Consider the following 25932-nt stretch of genomic DNA (forward strand, 5'->3'; position numbering starts at 1 on the left):
CATGGCTTTGTTGCATTTCCATAAGCCTTCATGTTCTCTGCTATTCCCTTTAATTTTGGTGAGATGTCTGCCGTCTCTTGCTCTGTTTTGATATCTGATAGGATTTCAATCTCGAGGCTTGTGAAGTGTCAGAGTTTTGTTTCACATCTCTCTAGTAATTTTGCCTGAACTCATCATCCGAACTCACCAACACCTGTTCATTTGCTTCCCTCACCATCTGTCTGCTTTCCATTGTGCCGTTTAAGATGGCTCATTAGAGAAAATCCATACAGATCGGAGGTGCTGAGTGTTTCCTGGTATGTGCGTTTTGGCTGCAGTGGATGGAGCGCTAAATTAAATTTTCATGGAGGGCCCGAAGAAGGCTAATTGCTGCCTCATCTTAATGTCACCTAGACCGACGTGAATAAAAAGAGCTGATATGGCATTAAAAGCAACCGTTGTGCTTCACGCCAGTTTTCCTTCGTCAGTACAAGGGTCTTAACTTAATTTGTAAATTAATGTTATTGAGCTGGCACTGCAGGGAAATCCCTCTAGTGTTCCTCGTTTTTAGGGAGCTTTTTATTGGACTCATTTCATGTTCTCCTCCATTTCCAATAACAGGATTTTTTTCCCAACTGATTTATTTTCTTCTTTTGGCTGAAAAAGAGTACTGTCATTAAAGGATTGAATTTTTTTTTTTTTTAAAGAGGATGTAAACATTCAATATCTTTCATCCCACAAAGTCACGCTAACATCTCCATCTGTGAGAGGCCGCAGGCTCTAAACCATCTAACAATGGCACGTCTGTGTTTTCTAATACACAAGGACGTGCATCACAGACTGACCTCCTTTCTTTTATCTGGCTTTGTCTGACAAAAACCCCAAATTCTGGCAAGTTGAAAAGTCTTTTGCAACTTTATAAATCATTTGCCTCTTAACCGACGTTCTTATTTCAGTAACTTGCATCAGCCAGAATTCCGGTGATTTATTACTCAATTACTCTGCCCGCACACCTTGTGTTTAAACTCCTGAATCTTTCCCAATAATTTGCGTCTGTCTTTGCGGTTTCACATATGAGTGCTCACAGGCATTTGGTCCTTTTGTGAGCATGCTGAGCAAGGGAAAAACCTGCGATCCTCTCTAAGCACCCCACCTTCTTCTGTGCACCTGCATTTGCATGCAAAGCGAGCAGTCGTGTGCTGCACTGAGGCACCCAACGCTGTGAAATGTGTAGAGCGCTGTTGGTGTTTTGGTGGTGATCAGATTTATTGCCAGAGGCGCCTGAGTCACAATACGATAAAACAGGGGTGGGTGACAGTTGGGGACACTGTGTGGCCATTAGCGTTTACGTGCAGGCAGATACCCCACACGATGAGGATGATAAAATGGTGAGTCTAGTCAGCTATACTCCTGTGTTGTAGCAAAAGCAAAGCCAGAAGGGCTCTAAAAGAGCTGCTGTAATGCACATCTGCAGTTAAGAGAGCCATCATATCTCTTTGGATCCGATTATCAAACTATGCTCTGTTAGTGAGCTCTCAAGCAATTTAGAAATAAAAGCAAAACATTTAGAGTTAAAAGCAAACCATAGATTCCATACCATCAAAAATGATCCAGACAGAGAACATGTTCAGTTGAATACTATATAAAATGCATGCAAAAAAGTTTTTTTTTTTGGATAATGGGCAGTTATGGACTGCTATTTTGGCCAGAAGTGATGGTTTAAAGTTAAAAAGCCTTAATGATAGATTTGTTTCTTACAAACATGCAGCTTTTAATTGATGTTAATTGATGGACTGGAGTGGTGTGGATTATTGTGATGTTTTTATCAGCTGTTTGGACTCTCATTCTGATGGAACCCATTCACTGCAGAGGATCCATTGGTGAGCAAGTGATGTAATGCTACATTTCTCCAAATCTATGAAGAATAACTCATCTACATCTTTGGCCTGAGGGTGAGTAAATTTACAGCAAATTTACATTTTTGGCTGAACTATTCCTTAAACAAATACAATTTAAATATATGCTACTGTATTATCAACAGTTTTGTTGGTTTAAATCTTTTGCTACAAAATAATAGGCCTAAATGCAGACTCAAATAAATTGCTAATGACATTTGTATGTACGGTATATTAATTATACTCAATAATGTGCAAAACCAGGTTTTGCCACTTGAAGCTGAAGCCAGTGATCTGAGCACTCAAATGTGTGCATGCTTGATATTCTGTCTGCTGTTTACAAGCCTAGTTTCATTCATTCATTCATATTTTTGAATAGCGAGGGTTGAATGCATCATGTTCTATTTCTCTCTGTGGCCCATTTTCTGAGGCTCGGTCAGTCCCCACTCACTGTTTTATGATGAAGTCATTGCTTCTTCCAGCCTGGTCAACCATGACAGTCGATCTCTTATTAACAGCGTGGCAGGATCCCTCAGTCAAAGCAAGAGAGACCTAGAGCTCCTCCACACCTGCTATGTCGGAGTACATCATTCCTCCTGGCATATTGAATGTCTGGATGGGCTCCAAACTCTCTCAGCTTGGTGGAGGTGCGGAACAGCCAGAGCTGTGTGCTGAATGAGATAGATATAAGCAAATAACCTCAGCTGAACTTAGCTATGCTAATCATTAGCAAGAGGAACGCCAAGGCTGAAAAACATTAGAATATCAATCTGCTTACTGGGTGATTGTTTACTGGCCCAAGTCTGCACAATCAAAGCTTGCAGTTTTTATTAAATAACACAATGAATTAGTCAGAAACTGTCTGATCAACCAGCATATTTAAAATATAAGCTAGCCAATTATGTTTAAGGTGTACTGTATTATCCAGACAGTGATGTAGAAGGTGACCAACATGTAGCCTGTAAATAACAAGAGATCTTTTCTTCCATATTGTGACATATATCCAAGCTAAATGGATTATAAAAAAATAAATATAAATAAATAAATAAATAAAGTTAACATGCATGGAAGAATTGATCACAATAAGATCAATAAGATGCATTTAGAAAATAAATTGGGTGAATTTCTATTTCATTTCGAAAGTGTACACTGTAAAAAAAAAATCCGTAAAATTTACGGTAAAAAAACGGCAGCTTGTGGTTGCGGAATTTTACCGTAAAAAATACGGTAGCAACGTTTTAGGTTTTAGTAATGTCATATACAGTTTTTCACCGTATATAGTAGGGGAATTTACCGTTAACCATTTAACAGGTTTTTACTGTAACATTTTTACAGTCTTTTACCGTAAAATTCACGGTCATTTTTTACAGTGTATCTTTACGAATTAATTAAATTACGATTGAACGAATTAAATAAATAAATAATAAATAAATAAATAATAACAAGAATTCAGAGGCAAAGATAGAGGGAGAGAATTAAGTGCATTTTAAGTAATCATTATATGTATTTGTGTTAAAGTGTTTTATTTGTTTTATTTAGTTCAAATATGTGTTCCTTTTTTGTTAAATTCTATTAATTTATATTTCAAATTTGTGTATTTTTCTTTTTTCAGATTTTTTTAAGTATAAGTTGTATTTTTTTTTTATTATTTAATATTTCTTCCGTTTGAAATTTTGTTCAAAAAGTATAGGCAATAATAAATTAAATTAATAATTGAATGCAGGAAAAATTTATATTCTGCAATATAGTATGGGAGCAATATGACCTCACAGATACTTTGAGGCAAACACAGGCAAAGCAGGGCACTACATGAGAGTGATGGAGGACAGCCTGACAGCCTGAATCGTACTGAAGTGTTTTTATGTTTGTGTTTCAAGAAAGACTTGCCTGTAGCTTTCGGTAAGCCTTCATCACCCTCTTACTGGCGGTTACCATGGCACTAGCGCGTTAGGTCAGGCCAGACCCACAGACCTTTCCTCTGAACACAGCAATCCCAGAGGACCGTCTGATGAGGACTAAAATGACAAAAACAAATCAGATGAACAGCCGGCCGCTGCCACTGCATTCCTTTTCATTGACCGCTTCTCTTTTGCTGCAGCAAAATAGACTTTAGATTAGGTTTATCTACCATAGCAGGGAATGAACATCTAGTCCTTGAAATGCACCAGACTTTAAAAACATCTTATGTGATTAAGCATCTTTCATCTCTACGGCCCATCTATCATGTCACAGGCTGTTTCTCTCGGTCGAGAAGCAAGATTACATGATGTTATTTACAAAGAAAGGCGTGCATTGAACCATGCGCTCTGTGACACATTCGCATGTTATTTTTCATTGTGGAACAAAAAGTTAATTTGTTTAAAGTCTGTGCATAGAGGGGAAAGTAATTACAGAGCCGAAGAACATTTTCCATGCCATACAGAATGTTCACTAACGAAAAAACAGGTGAGTGACTCTGGTAATTAATTTCCAAGGAGACTGAATCAACATATTGAAATTAGCGATCTTTTTTTGAAGTCCTTCCTTCTGCGGCACATTTATGATGATGCTTTATGGAATTTAATGGGCTTTTTTTATTTAACCTTTTAAAAATGTGTTTGTGTGTAATCTGATTACATAATCCGATTCCAAAAATTGAGTACTTGTAATTAGATTATATTACATTTTAAAATGCTCTAAAATAATCAGATTACAGTTATAGATTACATGCATATTTTTTTCTGAGCGTGTATTTTTTAGAAATATTTTGTATATTTTTTTATATACCAACTGAATTAACTGAACTGTACTTCATCAGTATCTTTTTCAATCATGTCCAATTAAAAACAGTGGCTACTTTGACTGTACGATCCATGATCAGGCATGATACAGGCCAAACTTGCATTAACATGAATGTGTCTAGAGCATGCACAAGTGACATTATTTTGTGCAAAGGGATGCCAACCCCTGCACTAGACGATGGCACCTGACTGATTGGCTCTTTTTGAGCTGGGAACTGACCAACATACTGCATGTAAACGTGACCTTGGCCACCACATGTATGTTAACACTATGCAATGTAAACACATTCAATCAACAAACAACACAGTCCTTGCACAAACATGCATGTTCATCTCCCTCTGTTGGAACAAGATAAGAGGTCAGGGCAAACAGTGATGGTCTTTTTGGAGCAGAGTTTTTTCTTTTCTTTCATTTGACCAAGCAAATAAAACCTTCAATTTTCTTTTGGCTTTGGACTGCATCTATTTGGAATCATCAGTTCCAATGTGGTGTTACATTTGCTCGCTGCTGAGAGTAATTATAGAGGTGGAAGAACTTCTGTATTGTTGATCAACCATGTGCGATAATAAATGTGACTTAATTAAATTGTGTCTTAAGTCGCTTGGGTCTATTTTTAGCAATAGCCAAAAAAACATTGTATGGGTCAAAATTATCGATTTTTCTTTTATGCCAAAAATCATTAGGATATTAAGTAAAGATCATGTTCCATGAAGATGTTTTGTAAATTTCCTACCGTAAATATATCAAAACTTAATTTTTTGATTAGTAATATGCATTGCTAAGAATTTCATTTGGACAACTTTAAAGGCGATATTTTCAGTATTTCAATTTTTTTGCACCCTCAGATTCCAGATTTTCAAGTAGTTGTATCTCGGGCAATGTAATATCGTCCTATCCTAACAAACCATACATCAATGGAAAGCTCATTTATTTAGCTTTCAGATGATGTATAAATCTCAATTTCAAAAAATTGACCCTTATGACTGGTTTTGTGGTCCAGGGTCACAAATATCTTCAAGAAAAGTGCATGTTCAGATTTAGTGGCTTTATTGCAGCTGCAACAATTATTCTCTGTTACTTGCAACATTTCTTTTGACTTCTCTTAGCTTTTCCTCCCTTAGGACCTTGTTGTGGTCTCAGCTTCAAGCTGAGTGAGCCTCTTATTCGACTAATCCAGGAGAGTGATGAACAGGGGAGTGATGGGTTTGGAGTGAGACAGTTGCTGGCAGTGCACCTGGATGGCAGAGACAGGCACTGGACTCATTATTCTCAATGACATTTTAAGCATCCCTTTATAGCGAACTGCTATTGTAAGTCAATGCCAAAGAGATGATAAGGGAATTGTGTGCAGTACAGCCAGCCAACTAGGTTCAACTGCTGTTTTTTTGGGGTTTTTTTTTTTGGTTGTCCCAGGACAGCAAGTTATCCAGCATCAGTCTATGGGCCAGATTTACTAACAGCTTGTGCCAGTGCAAACCCTCTTTTGGCGTTAGAAAACTACTGTCAGTATTTACTAAAGGCACACAGTGAAGAATTAGCTCTGAAAAGGTGTGGACACAGTCATTTTTGAGACAGAGCTTATTTCATATGCATTTGTAGGAGTTTCCATTTCAGACACTAAATTTATTTTAAGGTTTGCATTAGTCAATTTACTGGTATTTGTGCCATAATTTAGCGCCCCAAAAAGCATGTCTTAAACCAGACTCTAATTTGGACTGTTCTTGGTAGACTGTGTTGGTCATTATGGAAATGATCCGGCTGCGTCTGTGTTCTTTAATGTGCGTTTTGTCAGTAGATCAACTGCAGAACTTTGAGAAACTACTCCAACCGCAGAACTACTCCAATCGGCTCTTTTATGGGATTGCGCTCTCATGCTAATTTGACCTGTTTAGTAAATCTGGCCCTATATGTATAGATAATTCAGACAAACATCCCCATTCACCTGCTGCATTATGCAATATAGTGATCAGATTTGCAATTACACAATAGCAACCACCTAGTAAAAAAAAATAAAAAGTTGTCTGTATATTTTGCAACTCAATTTCTGTATAAAAACATAGCAATTCTTTGAAACAACACTTGATCAAACAGTGTCTCTTTGATTGGAACTGATCGTGTGGAATCTATTAATTTTCCAATTAAGTGCCGCGTTCAGTCTGCCTTTTGGTGCAAATGTGATGATATTTACATTGTTCCCTCAATTTGCAGTTATAGTGCTTCTCAGCCTGGATATACAGACATGTTTAGCACTTAGTTTTACTATTAGTTGACCAGCCATTCAAGCAGATTAAAAAAAGACATATTTTCAGAAACACCCACAACACCCCTGAGAAGAGAAATCCATACAAACAAAGCCTTCTAACAACTTCATGAAGCTTCAGAAGAGAAGGACTCATTCACTCGGAACAGAAGGAAATAAAGCAGTGAAACTGAGATTTATGAGGACAATTTAATTTAAACTAGAATGTAAATAACAAACAGAATGATTAATTCTCTCCGGAAAGTGACACGTCAAGTTTGTGTTGCATTAGGAAGGCTGGGAATAAGATGTAATCAGTTTTCATTAATACAGACAACTGTTCTCCTTTATCCTGGAGGAGTCCAACAATACCACACCACACAGCGTGGAATAGATTCATGTCACTAGTCTATGGGATTTTAATAGGACCTACATATGAAACTGTTAAATGAAACACAATTAAATACATTTTGGATGTGTAAAATAAAGTTAAAAGGCATAAATTAAAATTTGGATGTATAAAATAACTAAATATAACATGACATTAAAGAAGCCCATTGCCTGATTCTTCATTGACTGGGCATTGAGATGTCAGATTATGTGTCCCGTGATTCAATATTGATTTTTCGCTCTCTCAAATATAATTTCCTCCCTTCCAAAAAGCCTACACCCCAAATAACTGGAGCTACTAAAAAAGAGCCATTCGTTTCGCAGAACTATACGAATCAAAAATAACAGAGAATAACATTTTTAACAATTCAGAATATTTAAAAAGGCTACTTCGATTAACTTCTCAAACATTATATACCAGAGAAATGCTAAACAATGAAGGCGAACCTTTTGATTTCCATATTTCGGCTCCCTCAGAAACAGGTTCACTGAGTTGTATTGCATAACTTTCAATCAAAAGATTGATTTGCCTGCCCTGTGCCTATGTTTCATTTCAGTTATGAAACTACCTTTGTATGCACACAGCACACTTGAGGTGGCCTCATTGATTTTATACTTGCATTTTCACCAGCAGATGATCACAAATTATCAGAGTGTCACCCACCAACTTGATTCATGTCCATCTTGATGATGCTTCACCAGTGAGTCTATGTGGTGTTTTCACGACAGTAATCGCATGTTCTAATCAGTGGCGGAAAACCCAAGGGTGAGGAACGTGGCCTGCTGGCACGTAAAGACCGATAAGAAACCACAATGATAAGGATAATAATTGGAATTTTTTTTGTGGAATATGCAGTAATTGGACATCGAGGGAGAGAATATTAATCTGGCACTGTTATTTTCGATGTGACCTGATTAGGCAGAAATGGACTGTGGAGTTGTGCTGATTGTACCGTGTCTTTCCCTTGCGTCTTTATTGAAATTCATGGCAGTGGAAAACCTTTCCCTCAGGCACTTACCTCTCTCCATTTCAAAGATCCTTCACAAAGATTTGATGTGCCTTTGTTGGGGGGGGGACCATAACACTTTACATTTCCTAACATAACACTGGGCGACACACCAGCAGTGGAGGAATCATAAAGAATACCAATAATACAGCACTGGGGAGCTGTGTGAAACGGATCACACCTACACGCACACACAAGTACATAGAGAAATAACAGGTTACCATGATTGATATGGAAATCAGCTGTGTTTTAAAAAAAAAACTCTTTTCAATGTGAAATGAAATGCAGGCTGCTGTTGATATGGTAAATTACTCTTGGCTTTAGTTTGGGCCAGTGACAAGATGGTGAAAAGCAATGTTGGAATGCTAGGCTTGTGTGGGGAAATAATCAAAGGTTGTTCAGTAAATACCACTCTACATTTATAATGCGGTGAGATATTGAGTTTGAACATGTATCATGAGGCTTGGCTTTCACCTTTTTTTCGTCAAATTGTGTTGAATTCTCTCTAGAGCTGTTGGGATTTTGGGATAAATGCAAATTATCAGTCTCATGAATATACCTTTTAGGGCCGTGAATTTAACATGTTAATTTAGTGCAGCTAATTATACAAACAACAAAGAAAGAAAATAAACAGACCCATACAAAAATCGCCTAACTCAAACAAACTGACAAACTCAATTGTGAGTTTATGTTTAGTCATATCTAATAATGTAATGTTTTTTTCTTAATATGAGTTTTTTTTGTGGCAATTATAATTAATTGCCAGCCCTAATACATACGATTATGAATTAACCTGCAATGTCTGGTGATGCTGCATTTCCATAAGCTTAGAACTTTAAAACCAGTGTGATTAAACTAGTAATTGGTCATTTTCACAAGAAAAGCAAATTCCTTTAATCGAGAATCAAGTCGACCATCAGATGTATTGTGTGATCTGAACTTCCTGCTGGGATATAAGCCTGCTGTTAAAGAAAAACATATGAGACATAAAACGTCTAGCTGAACACTGTCTGCCTTTTAACTGGTGGCTCAGAGGGCCAGAGAAAAAACTCCCTCAAGAAACAGCAGCACTTCAAGAAGTTTGTGTCTTCCTAGTTAAGATCTGACACTCACAAACGTGAGACTCAAACTACAGCAGCCCTGCCATATTCAAATTAATTTGCATAATCACATAAGTAATGAACTTTCTGAATAAGACGAAAGCCAGTTCAGCGTTAAGGACAGATGCTATCAGCTCAAGCTACAGACAGATGCTTTAGATCAGTGTTGCAGACAGATGTCTTTCAGGAAAAGAGTGAAAGCCAGATTGGTGTTCGTTTTTTCTTCTTTTTTTTTATAATTGACCCAGTGTTTTCAATCTGTGCGAGAAAACTCAATAAAATAAGAACAGTTTCTAAAAGTCACTGAAAAGTCAGAAGTTTGTTCCTTTTATTATGCAGTCTCCCTTCCGGCATTATTTTTCTTTTTAAACTCAGCCTTCATTTCTCGACTAGTTAGTGGAGAGAAAGCTTGAACAAATTACTTGGATGAAGAATAGATTTAAAGTATGATTGCATTTCATCAAAGATTATGGGAATTCTGTGCTATTGATTTTTATTCAAACTCAAAGTTTAATTTTTGTGACAAGTTACTTGGGAGAGATCAGAATAATTTTCACGTGACTACAGTTTTCTGCACATTTGTTGTCTGAAAAAGCTTGCAAATATGAAGTCCCAAGTAAGGCTAGAACTAAATGTCTGAATATGAATATTGCTCAATAATACACTTAAAATAGTAAAGTGGACCTCTCAGTGAATTTAACGTCTCTTTGTGAATATAAGTCTCATGGGATTTATATAAAAGGATTGTAGATTCCTCCACGGGCAAGTTTTTCTAGTGGGTTACAGAAAAAGGGGTAACATTGATCTAAAAATATCTGTGAAAAAATGGAGAATAGAAATAGGATGGCATCCCACAGAATTTTTCATTTTTTTCCGCACATTCTCTGGCATTTTAAATGAGTTGCAGTGTGGAGCAAAATACACTCCGTTGCCTTAACTGAAACTGCCAGGTGACTGTTTTACAGGTTATTGCAGGGGTAGAAATATAGGAAAAATATTGCATTTTTGGCTTGAAATGAATAGTTCTCCAAGTTAAATTTAAAATGCTTTAAATTACATAAAATTAAGTTTGGAAAAAAAAACTCCACAAACATCAAAACTAAAAAGCTATTTAAACTTTCTGCTAGCAGATATGTTGCAAGACTATGTCGCAAGAAATATTCATGATAAGAGGAAACAGCAGTAGTAAATCCCTGTGGGTGATCTATTCCCAGCGCAGAATTGATGGTGGTAAAAGTGCATTTAACTTCCCAGTGCCCTAGCAGACAGGGAGGCTTGACACAGACATGACGGGAGAGGAAATTGCAGAGAGGAGTTGGAATCATCCCCTCCCAGCTCCTGTGCCCTTGATCTTGATTGAAAATGCCAAAGGACAGCATTCAAAATCATCAAGTAAAAAGGGCTGCCCGTAAATGAATGTGAATGCAACCGCAGTCTGACTTGTCACAATCTTCAGCAAATTACCTCATTATAACCCCCTGAATTCAGGCTGAATCCCCACAAAATTGTTCTGTCGCACACGGCCCTTTTCTGTTCTGTTGTTTACATTTATGGGTGTAGATCTGTGGCTTCATTCGAGTTGATTTATTTTTTTGTTCTGGATTTAATATAAAATATTTCCTCTCACAGTGACAATAAATGTTACAATCGTTTACATAGGTTCATATTCAGGGCTCTACAGTTTGTACAACTAAACTTGACACAACATTAGATTACCAGGAGTGATTGAAAATGCCAAAGGACAGCATTCAAAATCATCAAGTAAAAAGGGCTGCCCGTAAATGAATGTGAATGCAACCGCAGTCTGACTTGTCACAATCTTCAGCAAATTACCTCATTATAACCCCCTGAATTCAGGCTGAATCCCCACAAAATTGTTCTGTCGCACACAGCCCTTTTCTGTTCTGTTGTTTACATTTATGGATGTAGATTTGTGGCTTCATTCGAGTTGATTTATTTTTTTGTTCTGGATTTAATATAAAATATTTCCTCTCACAGTGACAATAAATGTTACAATCGTTTACATAGGTTCATATTCAGGGCTCTACAGTTTGTACAACTAAACTTGACACAACATTAGATTACCAGGAGAGTCTGGAGAAATCAAAGTTGCCAAAAACACGTCACTATATAAGAAAATGGAATTTCTGATATACAAAGACCACGTAACGGATAACAAATGGCGAAAGAATCAGACATTCATGCAGTAGAGCAATCCGTCTGTGGCTCACGTTGTGAAATATTCCAAGTAAGACCCAACTTTCAGAGAAGCTATGAGCAGATGAATAAAAGAACTTTAAAATCATTCTGTTTGTAATGGCGTTGCATCATCAAGTCTTCATGTGTCATCAGTCACAGCAAGATGATGTTTGACTCAGACTGCAGTCTATGGTGAAGTAAAGGCAATATATCTCATTAACTTTGGGAAAAGAACCAAAAGCGAATAGAAAATAACAGCATACATTTTTTATCCATAAGTCCATTAGGAGTCGTCTTCGGTTTTGATGACATGAAAAAGAGTGACGTTGAAAAGGACCTGATGGCCATTGTTCCAGGCATAAAGTGCCCGTTCTCGAGCGTTGTAGTCGAGCATGGAGATGTGAAAGTACTGGTTGTGGAACGGGATGTCAATGTACTCATACGTCGAGGTCTTTGTGCTGTAGGAATAATACACCTTGGCTCCGGTCAGGTGGGAATTGGTAATGTAGAGCGTGCCGCAGATCATGAAGGACTCGCCTGCGTTCCTTTTGGAGTATTCCGTGTTCCACGTCTGGAGAACTTCCAGCGTCTGCGGTTCTAACTGAGAAATCACAATGTTTCCTGCGTTCTGATTGGTGGCATATACAGCCCACAAACCCAGCTCGTCCGCCATCAGATCGATGTCCGAGAAGCCTCCCCAGGTGTAGGGGTAGACGTTGTGGAAGCCGGCGTACTCCAAGGCACGCTGGGCGAGAACCCGTCCGGTCTCGAAGCTGTATTTGACAATGATGTTGCTCTGCTCCTTGTTGTAGTACAGAGAGCCGTTGTAGACCACATGGTTGGTTCCAGCCCATTTAAAGGGAAGGTAATAGGTTCGCGATTCCAGGCCGGAGATGAAGTCTGCGATGCTTTTGTACTCTCGAACCACCTTGCTGTTGGTGTAAGTGTCCATATACCAAACCTGTGGGAATATTACAGAGTGAGATTAAAGTTTGTAGATGAGCGGCACACTAAATTATTTTGCACCTGCTTGAAAGTGGGTGTTAGTAATCCTGGGGAGGAAGAAGATTAATCAGGTACTGCATATGGAAGACTGAAGAACGTTGTACCGTCCACTCCAGAACTCACCCGGTTATTTCTTGGAGAAGCTAGAGGGTCAGTCATCCATGCGCCAAACCGCGTTCCAGATGTCTTTATAGTCACAGGGCCAGTGATTTTCATTAATTTCCCACATGCTGGGAAAAAAAATCTTTATTTTAATATCATCATCTTCGCTTTTTCAAATGGTTGATTTTCGTAGAAGCAATTTCATGCCTTCTAAAGACTGTTGCTTTCAGTGCATGTGAAAAACAACAGCAACTCTTAATGATGTACTAGCTTAGTGCATCCAACCCCCAATGCTAGGATGTAATTATCAGAGATATTAATAACATATTGGAACATCTGTTGAATTTGCCTAACAAACATATTAATATTGTAAGGCTTTTTAGCACTTCATCTTCAAAATCCCAGGTGTTATTTGAGGACTGTTAAAAACACATTGTTATTTAATTGCAATTAAATAATTAAATATCCACTACAGAAAAACTGCAGTTGGAGGTAAATCTGTGATTTTTGTATTTAGTTGTGGGCGGAATATTTTATTTTTTAACTGAGACATCACTTTGAGACAGTCCAACTACAGTTCTGTCATGACAACTCTCGGAGGAATCGGCATGGTAATGTACATGACAATGTTAATGTATTTGGTCTTGGCGGAATAGATTTGCTACGCTGCTGCGGCAGAGCAAGTACTGAGACTTGCTACTGCTAATACATCCACAACATGCTGCTGTGAGCATGTAAGAAATAATGTTTAAATCAAGCTATCTCGTGCTACTGCAACAAAATTACCCAGCTGTAAAATCAAAACTTTGTTTAATTACCATTATAACTAGCTATCTCACAATGTTTACATATGAATAAAAGCCTACATTAAAATCTGTCATATAAATTGGTCTCTTCATTAGAAATTAGCCTACTGATTGCCACCATTGATAGACACATTTCTTTTTATAATATTAAAAATATCTGTATGACATTATATTCTGCAGTTCTTCCCTGTTGTACCGAATATCTATACTTTTCAAATTATCATATCGAAGTTAGAAATTCAAATATTGTGACAAAATTAATTTTGTAGGGTGCCACAAATTTGTTAAAATTTCCAAAGGGTGCCACGAAAGGTTGGGAAACACTGATTTAGAAGACGAAAACCAAACAAAGTTAAGTCTGACACAGAGAAAGGGACCGATGGCCGGCCGGCCGGAGTTCGTCTTTATTTAAATTTATGTGTGTGTACTTCTAACATGTTTGGTTGGTAAAATAAATGTTGTAAATTCAAATCAGAGCGTCTTCTGTGTCTGGAATGGATGTATTCTTGAGTCTATAAGGTCACAATAATATAATAAGATAACCTTGTTTGAAATGGGTTTGGCTAAAAGAAAATTTTGGTTTCGTCTATACTACTAGGTACTTATACTATATTGACTGGGTTAAATATAATTGCATTTCTAAAAAGAGACTAAAATACAATTTTCATTGACTAAAACTAGACTAAATGTCATCAGTTTTCGTCGACTAAAACTAGACTAAAATGCTCAGACTTTTAGTTGACTAAAACTTGACTAGACTAAAAAGAGTATGAACGTGACTAAAACTAATAAAAACTAAAATGACAGTTTCACACAAAGACTAGACTAAAACTAAAATTAAAACAGGCCGCCAAAAACAACACTAGTGATAACGATGTCATTAGGTCAGATTGAGTTAGACCTATCGGACTGCGCCATCTAGAGTTTCATGCCAGAACTCTGTATTTAAATCCCTGCATTTTATTTACATTGCTTCACTTCCATCTCCATCTAGCTGCTTTTAAATGAGCTAGATGTAAATGCCACTTAAGAAACTCATTGGGGCAGGTGAGCCTGAAACCAAATTAGGCTTGTTGGTCATTAACTGAAAAGTTCAGTCAATCATAGTAGAGGTCAGTTGCATATTTTGATAGAACATTTACCACTGTATCTTTAAACGATCTATCAAAATGAAATAAAACTGTAGTAGAATATGGTCCCTTTAAAATGACACAAAAAATGCTTTAACTGTGCATACTGTGGATTATAATAGCTTACTGAGTTTGCTCATGCAGTTTCGTAGACGGCTGTCCAAGCTGAGGACTCTCTGATAGAGCTGCTCGTAGTCATAAGCTCCCAGCTCCTCCTGGATGCCCATCAGCACGGCAGATAGATTCCTGATTTCCTCTTTGAACTGTGAGATCAGCTTAGCATCTGTTTTGTACTGCTCTAGCACAGGAATCAATGGCTGGAGTTCATCCATACGGTCTTTCAGCTCCTGTAGACACACACCCACACAGATGTTGTTATACTTTGCACGTTGGTCCCAATAAACAATGTTTAGCCGTAAAACACATTTCATTATGTAGTTATAGTAAAAATCTATTATACATTTATTTCACCTTTTGACATAACACATACAATATTCATGGCTAATGCTGATGTTTGCATTTCCAGCAGCAGGTCTTCTGTAACCTAATAAAAATGTACCTTAAAGTTTCTAGCCATTATAGTTTTCCTGTCCTCTTCAATTTGCCGGAATTTGGTCCGTAACCCTTTCATTTGATTTTCCATTTTCATGACATACTGGAAATCGCGCTGTGTACGCAGATTCAGGACTTCAATTGATTGAGACATGTTCTGCACCTGTGTCACAAAACCACAAGTTAGGAAGTTAGATAAAACTAGGGGTCAGAGGGTTGTAGTAAAATAAATACATAAATAAAAATAAATAATAGTAATAAATAAATAAAATCATAATAAAAACTGCATAACTGTATTCAACATTGATAATAATAATTATTATTTATTGAGCAGCAAATCAGCATATTATGAATGATTTCTGAAGGATCATGTGACCATGAAGACTGGAGTAATGGCTGCTGTAAATTCAGCTTTGCCATCACAGGAATAAATTACATTTTTAAATATATTCAAATAGAAAACAGTTATTTTAAATTGTATTCATATTTTATAATTTTATTGTTTTTACTGTATTAAATAAATACAACCTTGTTGAGCATAAGATACCTCTTTTGCAAAAAAAGAAAGAAAAAAACCCTTACTGACCCCAAACATTTGAACTGTATTGTAGATGTAAACTAATCCATGATATTTGAACTTTTGCACCAGTAAATGATAATCCATAGACCGTTTCAGCAACTGATCACCATTTTTTATTGAAAACAATACAGTACGTTACTTGGGCTTTATGAGGGTGAGTAGATGAATTTATTATTGTGTGATTTATCCATTCAACCTCAGCAGGTCTCTGTAAGACGTAATGGGAAGCACTTTCCAAAGACATGTTTCTTTGCATAAGTTATGGATAAACTGACTACAATTAATGAATCTCTAAAAAGGGACTGATAAAAAAAACAGTGGCTCCAATCTCACTGTGTTTGTCCTCGTCAAACGTTCTGATTAGCTACCTTGACTGGGGCTCGAGAAAAGCGGAAATCCATGAATCATGAATGAGAGGCGTCCTCTGTAGGCCCTGACTTTCTTTTCAGGCTATAGGGAAAATGGAGGCGTTAATAAATGTACATATCAATATTAACAGCAGTCAGGCTCCCGCTGGATTGAGGCATGTATCATTTATCATAAAATCAGGTATTAATGACCTGCATAAAATCAGCCTCTTGTGGACACCACTGAAGCACCCATCAGCGCTTTTTCTTTTTTACTTGTGTGTGTTTAAAGGTCCTAAGTGGGAATGAGATGGATAAAATCGATGGGGGAGGAGAATATGTAATGTATGATTGAAAGACTGAAGCAAAGAGCAAAAGGACAAGTGTGTGTGTGTGTGTGTGTTTATGTCAGTAATAGTGGCAGGCTACAGTAGCTCCTGAACTGTGTGAGTCCCTGAGGCAAAACAGTACATTAGTTGTCCACACAATGTATACTAGCCAAATGATGCCTGTGTGTGTGTTGATCGAAAGAACTGAAAGCGAGAAGAAATGCAGAGAGAAAAAACGTGTGCTATTACTAGGTTTTGCGATATTTTGAATATTCAAATTATTTTCGCAATGCATGTGCTAGCGATATAAAACTAAGAAAGAATGTGAATATCATGATTTTAATGTGCCGTTTTGTTAAGTTTCCAAAAGATCGTCCCAGTTGGCTAGTTTTTCACCCTTTAATGAGTATGAGATACCGTTCAAAGGTTTGGGGTCGGTAAGATTTTTTAGTAGGTAAGAAGTATATTTTACTCACCAAGGCTGCATTTATTTGATAAAAAATACAGTAAAACAGTAAAACTTTTAAATAGTAAAATTTAAAAGAACTTTCAATTATAATAATTTTTAAAATTTAATTTATTCCTGTCAAAGCTGAATTTTCAGCATCATTACTTCAGTTTTTAGTGTCACATGATCCTTCAGAAATCATTCTAATGTTGATTTTCTGCTCAAGAAACACTTATTTTTTATCAATGTTGGAAACAGTAGTGCTGCTTAGTATTTTTGTGGAAACCGTAATACATTTTTTTCCAGGACTTTTTGATGAATAGAAAGTTCAAAAGAACAGCATTTATTTGAAATTGAATTTATTTGTATTGTAATGTAAAAGTATTTATTTCACTTGATCCATTTAATGCGTTTTATTTATTGCTAAATAAAAGTATTTATTTCTTTAAAAAAGTCTTATTGACCCCAGAGTTTTGAACGGTAATGCGTATGTACTGTAAATATTTTTTTCTCCAGTATACAGTGTGAGATATATATATATATATATATATATATATATATATATATATCAGAAAAATAAAGAAGTGCTATAAAATGTGTGTTTTTATGCATGGGACCTTCTCCAGCAGCTGTCGGAGCCGTCTGCTCTTGGCATCCCTGGAGCAGAGGTTTTGTTCCGGTGCGACTACAGTGCAGATACAGCGTCCGTCAGCATCCTGTGCTGAACTATACACCTGCCATCCTTCCTTGGGACCAATCGTCTGGAGAGACACACACATACTTTAAAAGACTAGTTCACCCAAAAAATGCCAATTCTGTAATCATTCACTCATCCTGATGTTTTTTCAAAACAGTATGACATATGACTTTGAAAGTATGACTTTCTTCTGCTTGAAACAGAAGACTATTCCATGCAGTTACAAAGAACAGGGACATTAATGCCTCAAAAAGCATACAAAAGCACCTCAAAAGTACTTTGGAGGGGTCCATGTTCCTTATTTGCCTCATTTCAAAGTTTTCCTAAGTTGTACAATAGCTCTGGGCAAAAAACAGACAGGAGTTTACATGTCTGTCCGATTCACAATGAAACTGGATCAGATGTTTCATTAAAAGGATCCAAATCAAAAAATTATTTGTTTATGAATTGGACATTGCTACTTTTCATGAAAATGCCAAGGAAAACTAGGGCAGATGTCAATATTTTCAGTGGACTTTCATCTATTTGTTGCACAAAGCTATCATTGTTACGTATCCGGTCCATGAAATTCCGTCTGCTAGCCATCAGACATACAGTATGACTTCAAAAGACTAAATATTTCACACAAGGCATATGGATTGCTTTTATGGTGCTTTTGCATCCTTTTTGAAGCTTGAAAGATTTAAGCTACGGAAGAAAAGAGTCAAACTGGTTTGGACTGACATGAGGGTGAGAAACTGACTGAATTTTTTATTTTGGGGTGGAGTGTCCATTTTACTTATCATTGAACTCATTTGTTTTATTGTGCTGTAGGCAGGTAAATATGACAGATTTTATCCACTGAGCGAATTCAAAGGAATGTTGTAAATGATTCTTCTTGTGCAGCCTTTAGATCACCTTTAACAACAAGGCTATGGCACGAATGCTAAAACCCATGATTGTCATTTATATGAAGCACACAAAGGCCTTGCTAACTGTTAAAGAGTTTTTGCGGATTATAACAGTCAAGCAGGCGTGCCATTACCCCAGTTTCTCAGGAGATGAATGAAATAAATTGCTTAGGTGGACTGAAAAGCCTAGGAGACGACATCATAAACCTGCTTTTATCTATTGGAAATCTGTCTAATACTGGACCCGCGTGCCTGTGACATCATAAAGTGGGCGTGTCCCTGTCAGTCACAATAATGCCAGTGTTCTCTCGCTCTAATCCACTTGCGCTGTAACTGATCCAATTCCCCAGCTTTGATGTATAATTTGTACAGTCGAGTCTGAGAGTTGATATGCGAGACGTGTAACTGTGCACTCAACGGATCCACAAATACAAGCAGGGCTTAAAAAATAAACAAAAACAATACAGACAATTGGGATAGTGAAAAGACAGGATGGAGAAACGATAGGGAGGTTTTGTGGATTCACTTGCGAGGACAAAAAAGATAAGCTGAGGACAGAGGCATCCCATGTCCTCAATGCATGTGCACACACTGATTTTACTGTCGCCATCCTTGACTGCCTACTTCTTATTTTGTCTTCTACCACTCACATATTTTCAATTTCTTAAAAAACATTTTCTTCTCCATAGATGATTTTTTTTGTGTTGCAAGTTTGACATTGCTGTTATACAACAGTTCAATAAACAATACGTTAATACTGAGTATCTTACATTTTAGACACAATATTGCCAGTTACTCGTCAATTTTTGCTCCGCCAATGAAATTATTATTGACTGAATCAAATTAATTAACTGAATGACTGAATTGTTTCTTTTTGAATGAATATGTGCTTTTAAAGAATTAGGTGAATGAATGATAAGTTACTCAAAGAAGGCCACTAGTTTATTTCCTGAATGAATTTATGTTTTTAAACAAATCTGTACATGCATGATTCAACGACTCATTCATAAAGATGGTCACTTGTTTTGATTCTGAATTAATCTGTTTTGAACGAGTGAACGGTGACTTGTTCATAAAGGCAGCCACTAGTTTCATTCCTAAATGAATTAGAGTTTTGAATGAATCAGTTGAATAAATCAGTTGAATGAATGATGACTCACTCATAAAGACCATCACATCTTTCGATCCTGAATGAATTGGTGTTTTGAACAAATTGGTTGAGTGAATCGATTGACTCGCTCATAAAGATGGCCACTAGTTCCATTCCTAAATGAACTGTTTTTTTTTAAATGAATCGTTAAATGTATAATTCAGTGACTCACCCATAAAGGCAGTCTTTCTTCTTTCCTGAATAAATAGGTGTTTTGAATGAATCATTTGAGTAAATAGTAACTTGCTCATAAAGGCAGCCACTTGTTACGTTTCTGAATGAATCTGTGTTTTGAACAAATTGGTTGAGTGAAAGGCGATCATGTGTCACCACCTACCGGTGAAACGATATAACTTGCATTAAGAGTGACTGAAAAAATCCCCACCACTAATGCACAGACTGACAGCCTGTCTAAATAAGAAATTGCTTCTATTTTGCATTGCAATATTTTTTGAAATAGAGTAATTTATGATAAATGCAGTGTAAGGCATGTACAGGACATTACAACATCAGCAGTATCTCAACAAAGCACTTCAGTTATGAAATGATTGATTCTTTTACAGTCACACAGAGTATGTCCACTTCCATTTAAGTTAAGATGAAAACAAATTGTGCACGCCATCCAGACAGAGAGAGATGTTTTAACACATAGAATATATCACTACAGAGCATGGAGGAATATACATTGACCATACAGGTACTGATGATCATGTCTTTTAAATGGACTCCCATTTCTGTCCTGATGGTGGAAATCATCATGTAACAGTGTCTGTTATGACTAAATTCAAATAGTTCATTTGAAAAAGTTTAGTGGGAAAAATGTGTAAAGTTATACATTTGTGGGTGTGTTGCTCACACACTCTAAATACAGGGGTTCATGATATTTGTTCTGTGATAATTAAATACAAAGCAGAGAAAACAGTCCTCTAATCTTTTGTTCTCACTAGTATTTGGCTCTGCCGTGCTTTGAATCAAGTGCTGATATTAACAACACCTGTTTGAAAGGCTTAGCCTGCTGCTTACAGAAATTGCAATTATTTTTTCTTTCTCCCTTCTGTGGATTGCTTACTCTTGCTTTCTTGTGCTCTGACCTCTAGACTATATCTCCATATCTAAGTACACTTCTAAAAGCTAGCGGGGCATAGAAACGAAAGGCTTTCATTCATTATCAGCCATCTTTATAAGGTCTCAGCGATGAATCTGTAGAGTAAAAATGAGGGTGTGGCAGTGTTCATGCATAGCAGATTTATTATTTATTGTAAGGGTATGATGGTTTATTTCATTCATCATGTGCGTGTGTACTATGGTTATCGGTACTGCAAAGGTAAATGAAAATACATGTGTATGCGGTGACTTTCATTCATTCGTTTTTGTTCGCAATGTTCGGATTAGAAAAGTAGATAGTCAGCAAACATATCTCTTGAGATTTCATGAAGCCAGCTCTGGATATTTTTATGAATGTCATATATAGGCTACATCAATATTTTGGATGTATTCTGGGTCAGATGATGAAAGATATTCACAACAGTGTTATTTTAGTATAATTGAGATACAGTAAAGTTCTTATTTATAATTGTAATTAGTTTTTATTGTTGTATTTTGTGTTTTATTTTAAAGTTTTTGCCATTTTGTTGTGTTTTTGTCATTATTTATTTATTGTTTTAAATATGTCATTATAGTTTTAATTAATTACTATTTCTGTTTTAGTTATTTTAGTAGATCAAGTTAAATTAAATGAAAATGACCAGATGTTTCCTTGGCAACTGGCTGAAATAAAATATGTTTTGTATATTTTATTTTATTTCAAGTAATGAAAATGTTTATGATTTTAGTATTTTGTGTACTATAATAACCCTGATTCACAAACGCCACATTAAGAAACGTAATGACATTGGATCAATACATGACTGAATTGACTTTTCCATTCAACCTCATACAAAAACTGTCCTGCTATAAAACTAAACCAAACCTCTGCGGACACCTTGGCAATAGAATCGCCATTGGCTAGTAATTTTTTTAGTTTACTCGCCAGACTAATATTAAATATTTGATATACTATTTTTTATATATATAAGAACCCGGCAGTTCTTAAAAGCTGAAGAATTCCAAAGCAACGTCGTTATTTTGACAGGAAAATACAATAAAGTATATCGTTTACATGTAGCGCGTTTATTCTACATGTTATGTAAGACTCTCTCTCTCTCTCTCTCTCTCTCTCTCTCTTTGCGTGTGTGTGAGACAAAGCGATGGCGAGTTGTGCGCCTTTACACTAGAGTTTACGGTACGTCAAATACAAGTGCGCTGCGCATCCATTCAGATGAACTGAAAAATAGCACAGATTAGTGATGGGCAAATGAAGCCTCATGAAGCACTGAGGCTTTCCTCTGACTGTTTCGGGGAAAGATTCAAAGCTTCGCGAGTGCCAAAAATAAATATAAAGCAATAAAAATATAGCAGCCAAAAACCTGTGAAAATAGTGTGTGCGTGCGTGCGTGTGTGTGTGTGTGTGTGTTTGTTAAAATTCTCTCTCTGATAAAATAATTTACCCATTAAACTGTGGCATTAAATGCCAATATGAATATCAATATGATGTAATAGAAGAATAATGTACACATATGAATTGCATATGCCAAATATATTTTTTTCTGAAATAGTTTTTATTCTTAATATTACTAAGTCTGAATGAAAACTTACTAGTAAAGTAAGATCTGGGGTTTCGAACATTCCGACACGCGCACGTGATTGGACAGATAGTGAGGCTTCATTTTCTGCTGATCACAATTCTCTGAAAACAATACGCGCTCCGGCACAGAGCTTCGTGAGAAATTGCGCTGCTTACCCGAAGCTTCAGTGTCATATGCAACATCACTAGCACAGATCGCTTGACGGAGAGTGAAACTCTGAAGCGCTCACTCAGTGTTCGGCGAGTGAAAATACATCTGTGCTAAACTTATACTTAGCCTCCAACTCACACACTGGCGAGTAAAATCTAAGAATTTATAGCCATTGGCTAATATTAGACAACATTTAGTCGCCCAGAGTGAAGATTTAGTCGCATATGCGATTATATTTTTATTTTATTAATATTTTTAATACCAAAATTTAGGTTAACATTTTCATTTGTTAAGGTTATAATCAACTCAAAATGAATACAACTGAGTAAATCAAATATAATGCAAATAAACCATTTTAAATTTAAATGCATTTCCTTTCAGTACCATTCGTCCCCATCCAAGGATGCACTGGGAACTTATACTTAGCCTCCAACTCACACACTGGCGAGTAAAATCTAAGAATTTATAGCCATTGGCTAATATTAGACAACATTTAGTCGCCCAGAGTGAAGATTTAGTCGCATATGCGATAATGCGAGTGATTTACTCGCAATGTAGAGGGTTGTCTGAATGCTAAATGAGGTGAAGGTTTGTATTATTATGGATCCCTCCACTGACATTAGAAAGCTGTATCTCGTAGGTGTGTAATGCAATTTGTCACCATAAAATTTCAGCATGTCAAATTAATCATCATGAATCACTCATCCCACAAGCAACAACAATGTAATTAGAAGCCCATTACGCTAACGTCCATTCAGTTTCATAGTCAAACAGCTCAAACACCCTCTTGCTGGGGGTCTATGGGGGATTTGCTATTTTTTTTTGTGTGTGTTTATTTATGGACCTTCTGACGACTTTCTGAAGACTTTACATGGGGATGTCTAAAATACATCATAGAACTACTAGCTAAGTTGTTAAATGGTTAAACAAATGGTTCAGACTAGAAGCAATTCACTGTTTGTATGCGATTATTTCACTTCAGCACCACAGCAGTGTGGACAGCTCCTGTCCACCTATGAATAAACAGCTGAAGCACATCACCTCACTCATTTTAGCACTTGTTACATCTTGTCATGGTGATTTTTTTTTTTCAGCAGAAGTATCTTTAAATGAAAATGTCTTGCAGTTTTATTTGAAAACACTGCATAAAAAGAGATAAATAAAAAAAAGTAAATTTGATGAAAATGCTATTTGCAAACTAAATGAAATCAAATATAATGCAAATAAACCATTTTAAATTTAAATGCATTTCCTTTCAGTACCATTCGTCCCCATCCAAGGATGCACTGGGGCATGAATAATTATGGTTGCATTGTCTAACTGTTTGCCAGTTTTATTTACGCTGTTGTTGATTTTGTTGCCACTTGTTGGTTTGTGCATTTGTTTGGGCTTAAAATGATCAGACTGTTGTTACCTTTCATCCGTGCATTACATTGTAGTTACTCCATGAATATTTTTGTCACGTTTATGTGATGTATTCATGTGATGCTGTCACTGGGCACTGGGCTTTCCAACAAAGGAAACAATTTGCTTATCATCTGATACAGCATTATCAAAAATATTCTTAGTTAATTTATCTAATTACATTTTTTTAAATACTATTCATTAAAATGGAAGTTGTTTTGCAACAACAGAATTTTTTTATTTTTTGTTCTATTTTATGTTCTATGCAGTTTCTCAATTTGATTATTCACTTTTGTGGAGCCCATTTGATTAATACTTTTAAACATTTTATTTAATTAATAATATTGCTTTATAGTGCTTCCTTTATCATTTTTACAGTGACAGGTTATTCTGCTTATATTTACTGTGCTGGGCAGTGGATCAGAATTTAGCATTACACGATTATATTCACTGGCTGGTGAAATCATATCATAAGTATGCATCTATGAATCCATACTGGCAACAATGTAAAATAATCTACAAAATTCACATTTCCAATGCTTATAACTATCTACTGCATGCCACTTTATCTGTTTGTAACTCACCAATGCATTCCTAGCAAAACTGGAAAACATCTGGAAAGACAAATGGTGCTTCATGCTTGAATAAACCAAAGTTTATCATCTGTGGACCTCAGATGCAATAGATTTATTTTCCTACAACACGTACATATCATATTTTATATGATGCATAATACTGAGGACTCCAGTGTTAGAGGACCCTATGAAATTATGTTAAATAATTCTATACCAAATTACATCTTTGAAGCTGCAGTAGGCAACTTGCCGTAATTTAAAATAACCAATCATTTATTTCACACTATAGCATATGCAGTCTGTTTCAGATATAGCCACACAGAGAAACAAAAATCAAGAAATGCCTTATCCTGAAATCTGTTAGCTTGCAACTCATCACATCAACTTACCATAGATGGATACAGTCCGAAGACAATGAGGAAAAGCAGGGGATTTAATGCACCGAACAGAAGGATCATGCTGTCACGGCTCTATCGCACTTTTCTGGCGTTAATATCGCGTCCTCGGCGTGGCAGATGATGCCCGAACAGAACAGGGCGGATAGATCCACATTCATTACCGTGCTGCTCCGCCGCGCCAGCTCCCGCGTGCAGCCAATACTGAGCGCGCGCTGTCCAAAGTTACGACAGTACGCTCATGAGGACTCAGCAGACAGTGCGCGAGAGCATCCGACACTACCACGGAGACCTTCACAGCGGATGTGACATCATTTGATTATTCCAAACGTTAACTTGTTGAGCAACGTTGGTGAGTGCATGCGGCTACTGCGGCGTCAACACACCCTAGTTCCAAATGCACGCAACACTTTGGTTATGTGAGCTGAAATGGTCATGTTGTCACGGTCGCCTGTGGTGCTTGGAGCAAAGGTACACGGCAAAAGTTCCACCTGCAATTGCATATGGGAATGTGTGCCTTATGGCAGCAGAAACAAAGATAAGAGTGAGACAAGAGTGAGCCAAATTCTTTTTGCCCCCCCAGCGCCGGGCCTGGACATGCTGTAAGAGCGCAGAGGTCAAACACGGCCGTTCAGCTCATTTACGTAGAAAACCACAATAGAAATGTAGCTCAATGGGATGGAAAACGCGTTCTGTGTGAAGAGCCCCTAAAGGAGCTATTTTTGCACTAGTAATTTGCACGCAAAACACAGCAAAAATGCTACCTGTTAACTGTAACTTACTCACATGTTGTTAAAATTATATTTATTTGGTTTAAGAGGACAATAATGCAATTTTACTGTAAATTACAGCAAAATAAATAGGCTACCTTTTATAATTTAGAGTGCCAACATTTAACCCACAAATTCACATACTTTTAGAGTATTTTTTTTAAAAAGTACCTTTAAGCATTTCTGGGAAGGTGGAAAACAGAAACAGGATTTTCCCAGATGTCCCTGCTTTAATCATCAATTTTTATTTATTTATTTAAAAGCAACTGTATGCAGTTCTGTGTATTTTTGCGACTTTGAGTGGAATTCACTGTCGGACTCGGGAATA

The 25932-nt window shown here is 36.7% G+C and overlaps 1 protein-coding gene across 1 annotated transcript; it reads right to left on the bottom strand.

The window, feature by feature from the left end:
• Window positions 1-11297: 11297 nt before the first annotated feature.
• On the bottom strand, window positions 11298-25106 carry LOC107729644 (noelin-3-like). Its single transcript, XM_016540280.1, has 6 exons — window positions 24829-25106; window positions 17507-17650; window positions 15193-15348; window positions 14761-14980; window positions 12719-12825; window positions 11298-12551 (listed from the first exon to the last, which is right to left on the bottom strand). The coding sequence occupies exons 1-6, from the start codon at window positions 24895-24897 to the stop codon at window positions 11874-11876; spliced, it is 1374 nt and encodes a 457-aa protein (XP_016395766.1). The 5' UTR covers window positions 24898-25106; the 3' UTR covers window positions 11298-11873.
• Window positions 25107-25932: the final 826 nt, after the last annotated feature.

This window comes from Sinocyclocheilus rhinocerous, unplaced genomic scaffold, assembly GCF_001515625.1.
Source record: "Sinocyclocheilus rhinocerous isolate Xijiao unplaced genomic scaffold, SAMN03320098_v1.1 scaffold278, whole genome shotgun sequence".
NCBI classification, from domain to species: Eukaryota; Metazoa; Chordata; class Actinopteri; order Cypriniformes; family Cyprinidae; genus Sinocyclocheilus; species Sinocyclocheilus rhinocerous.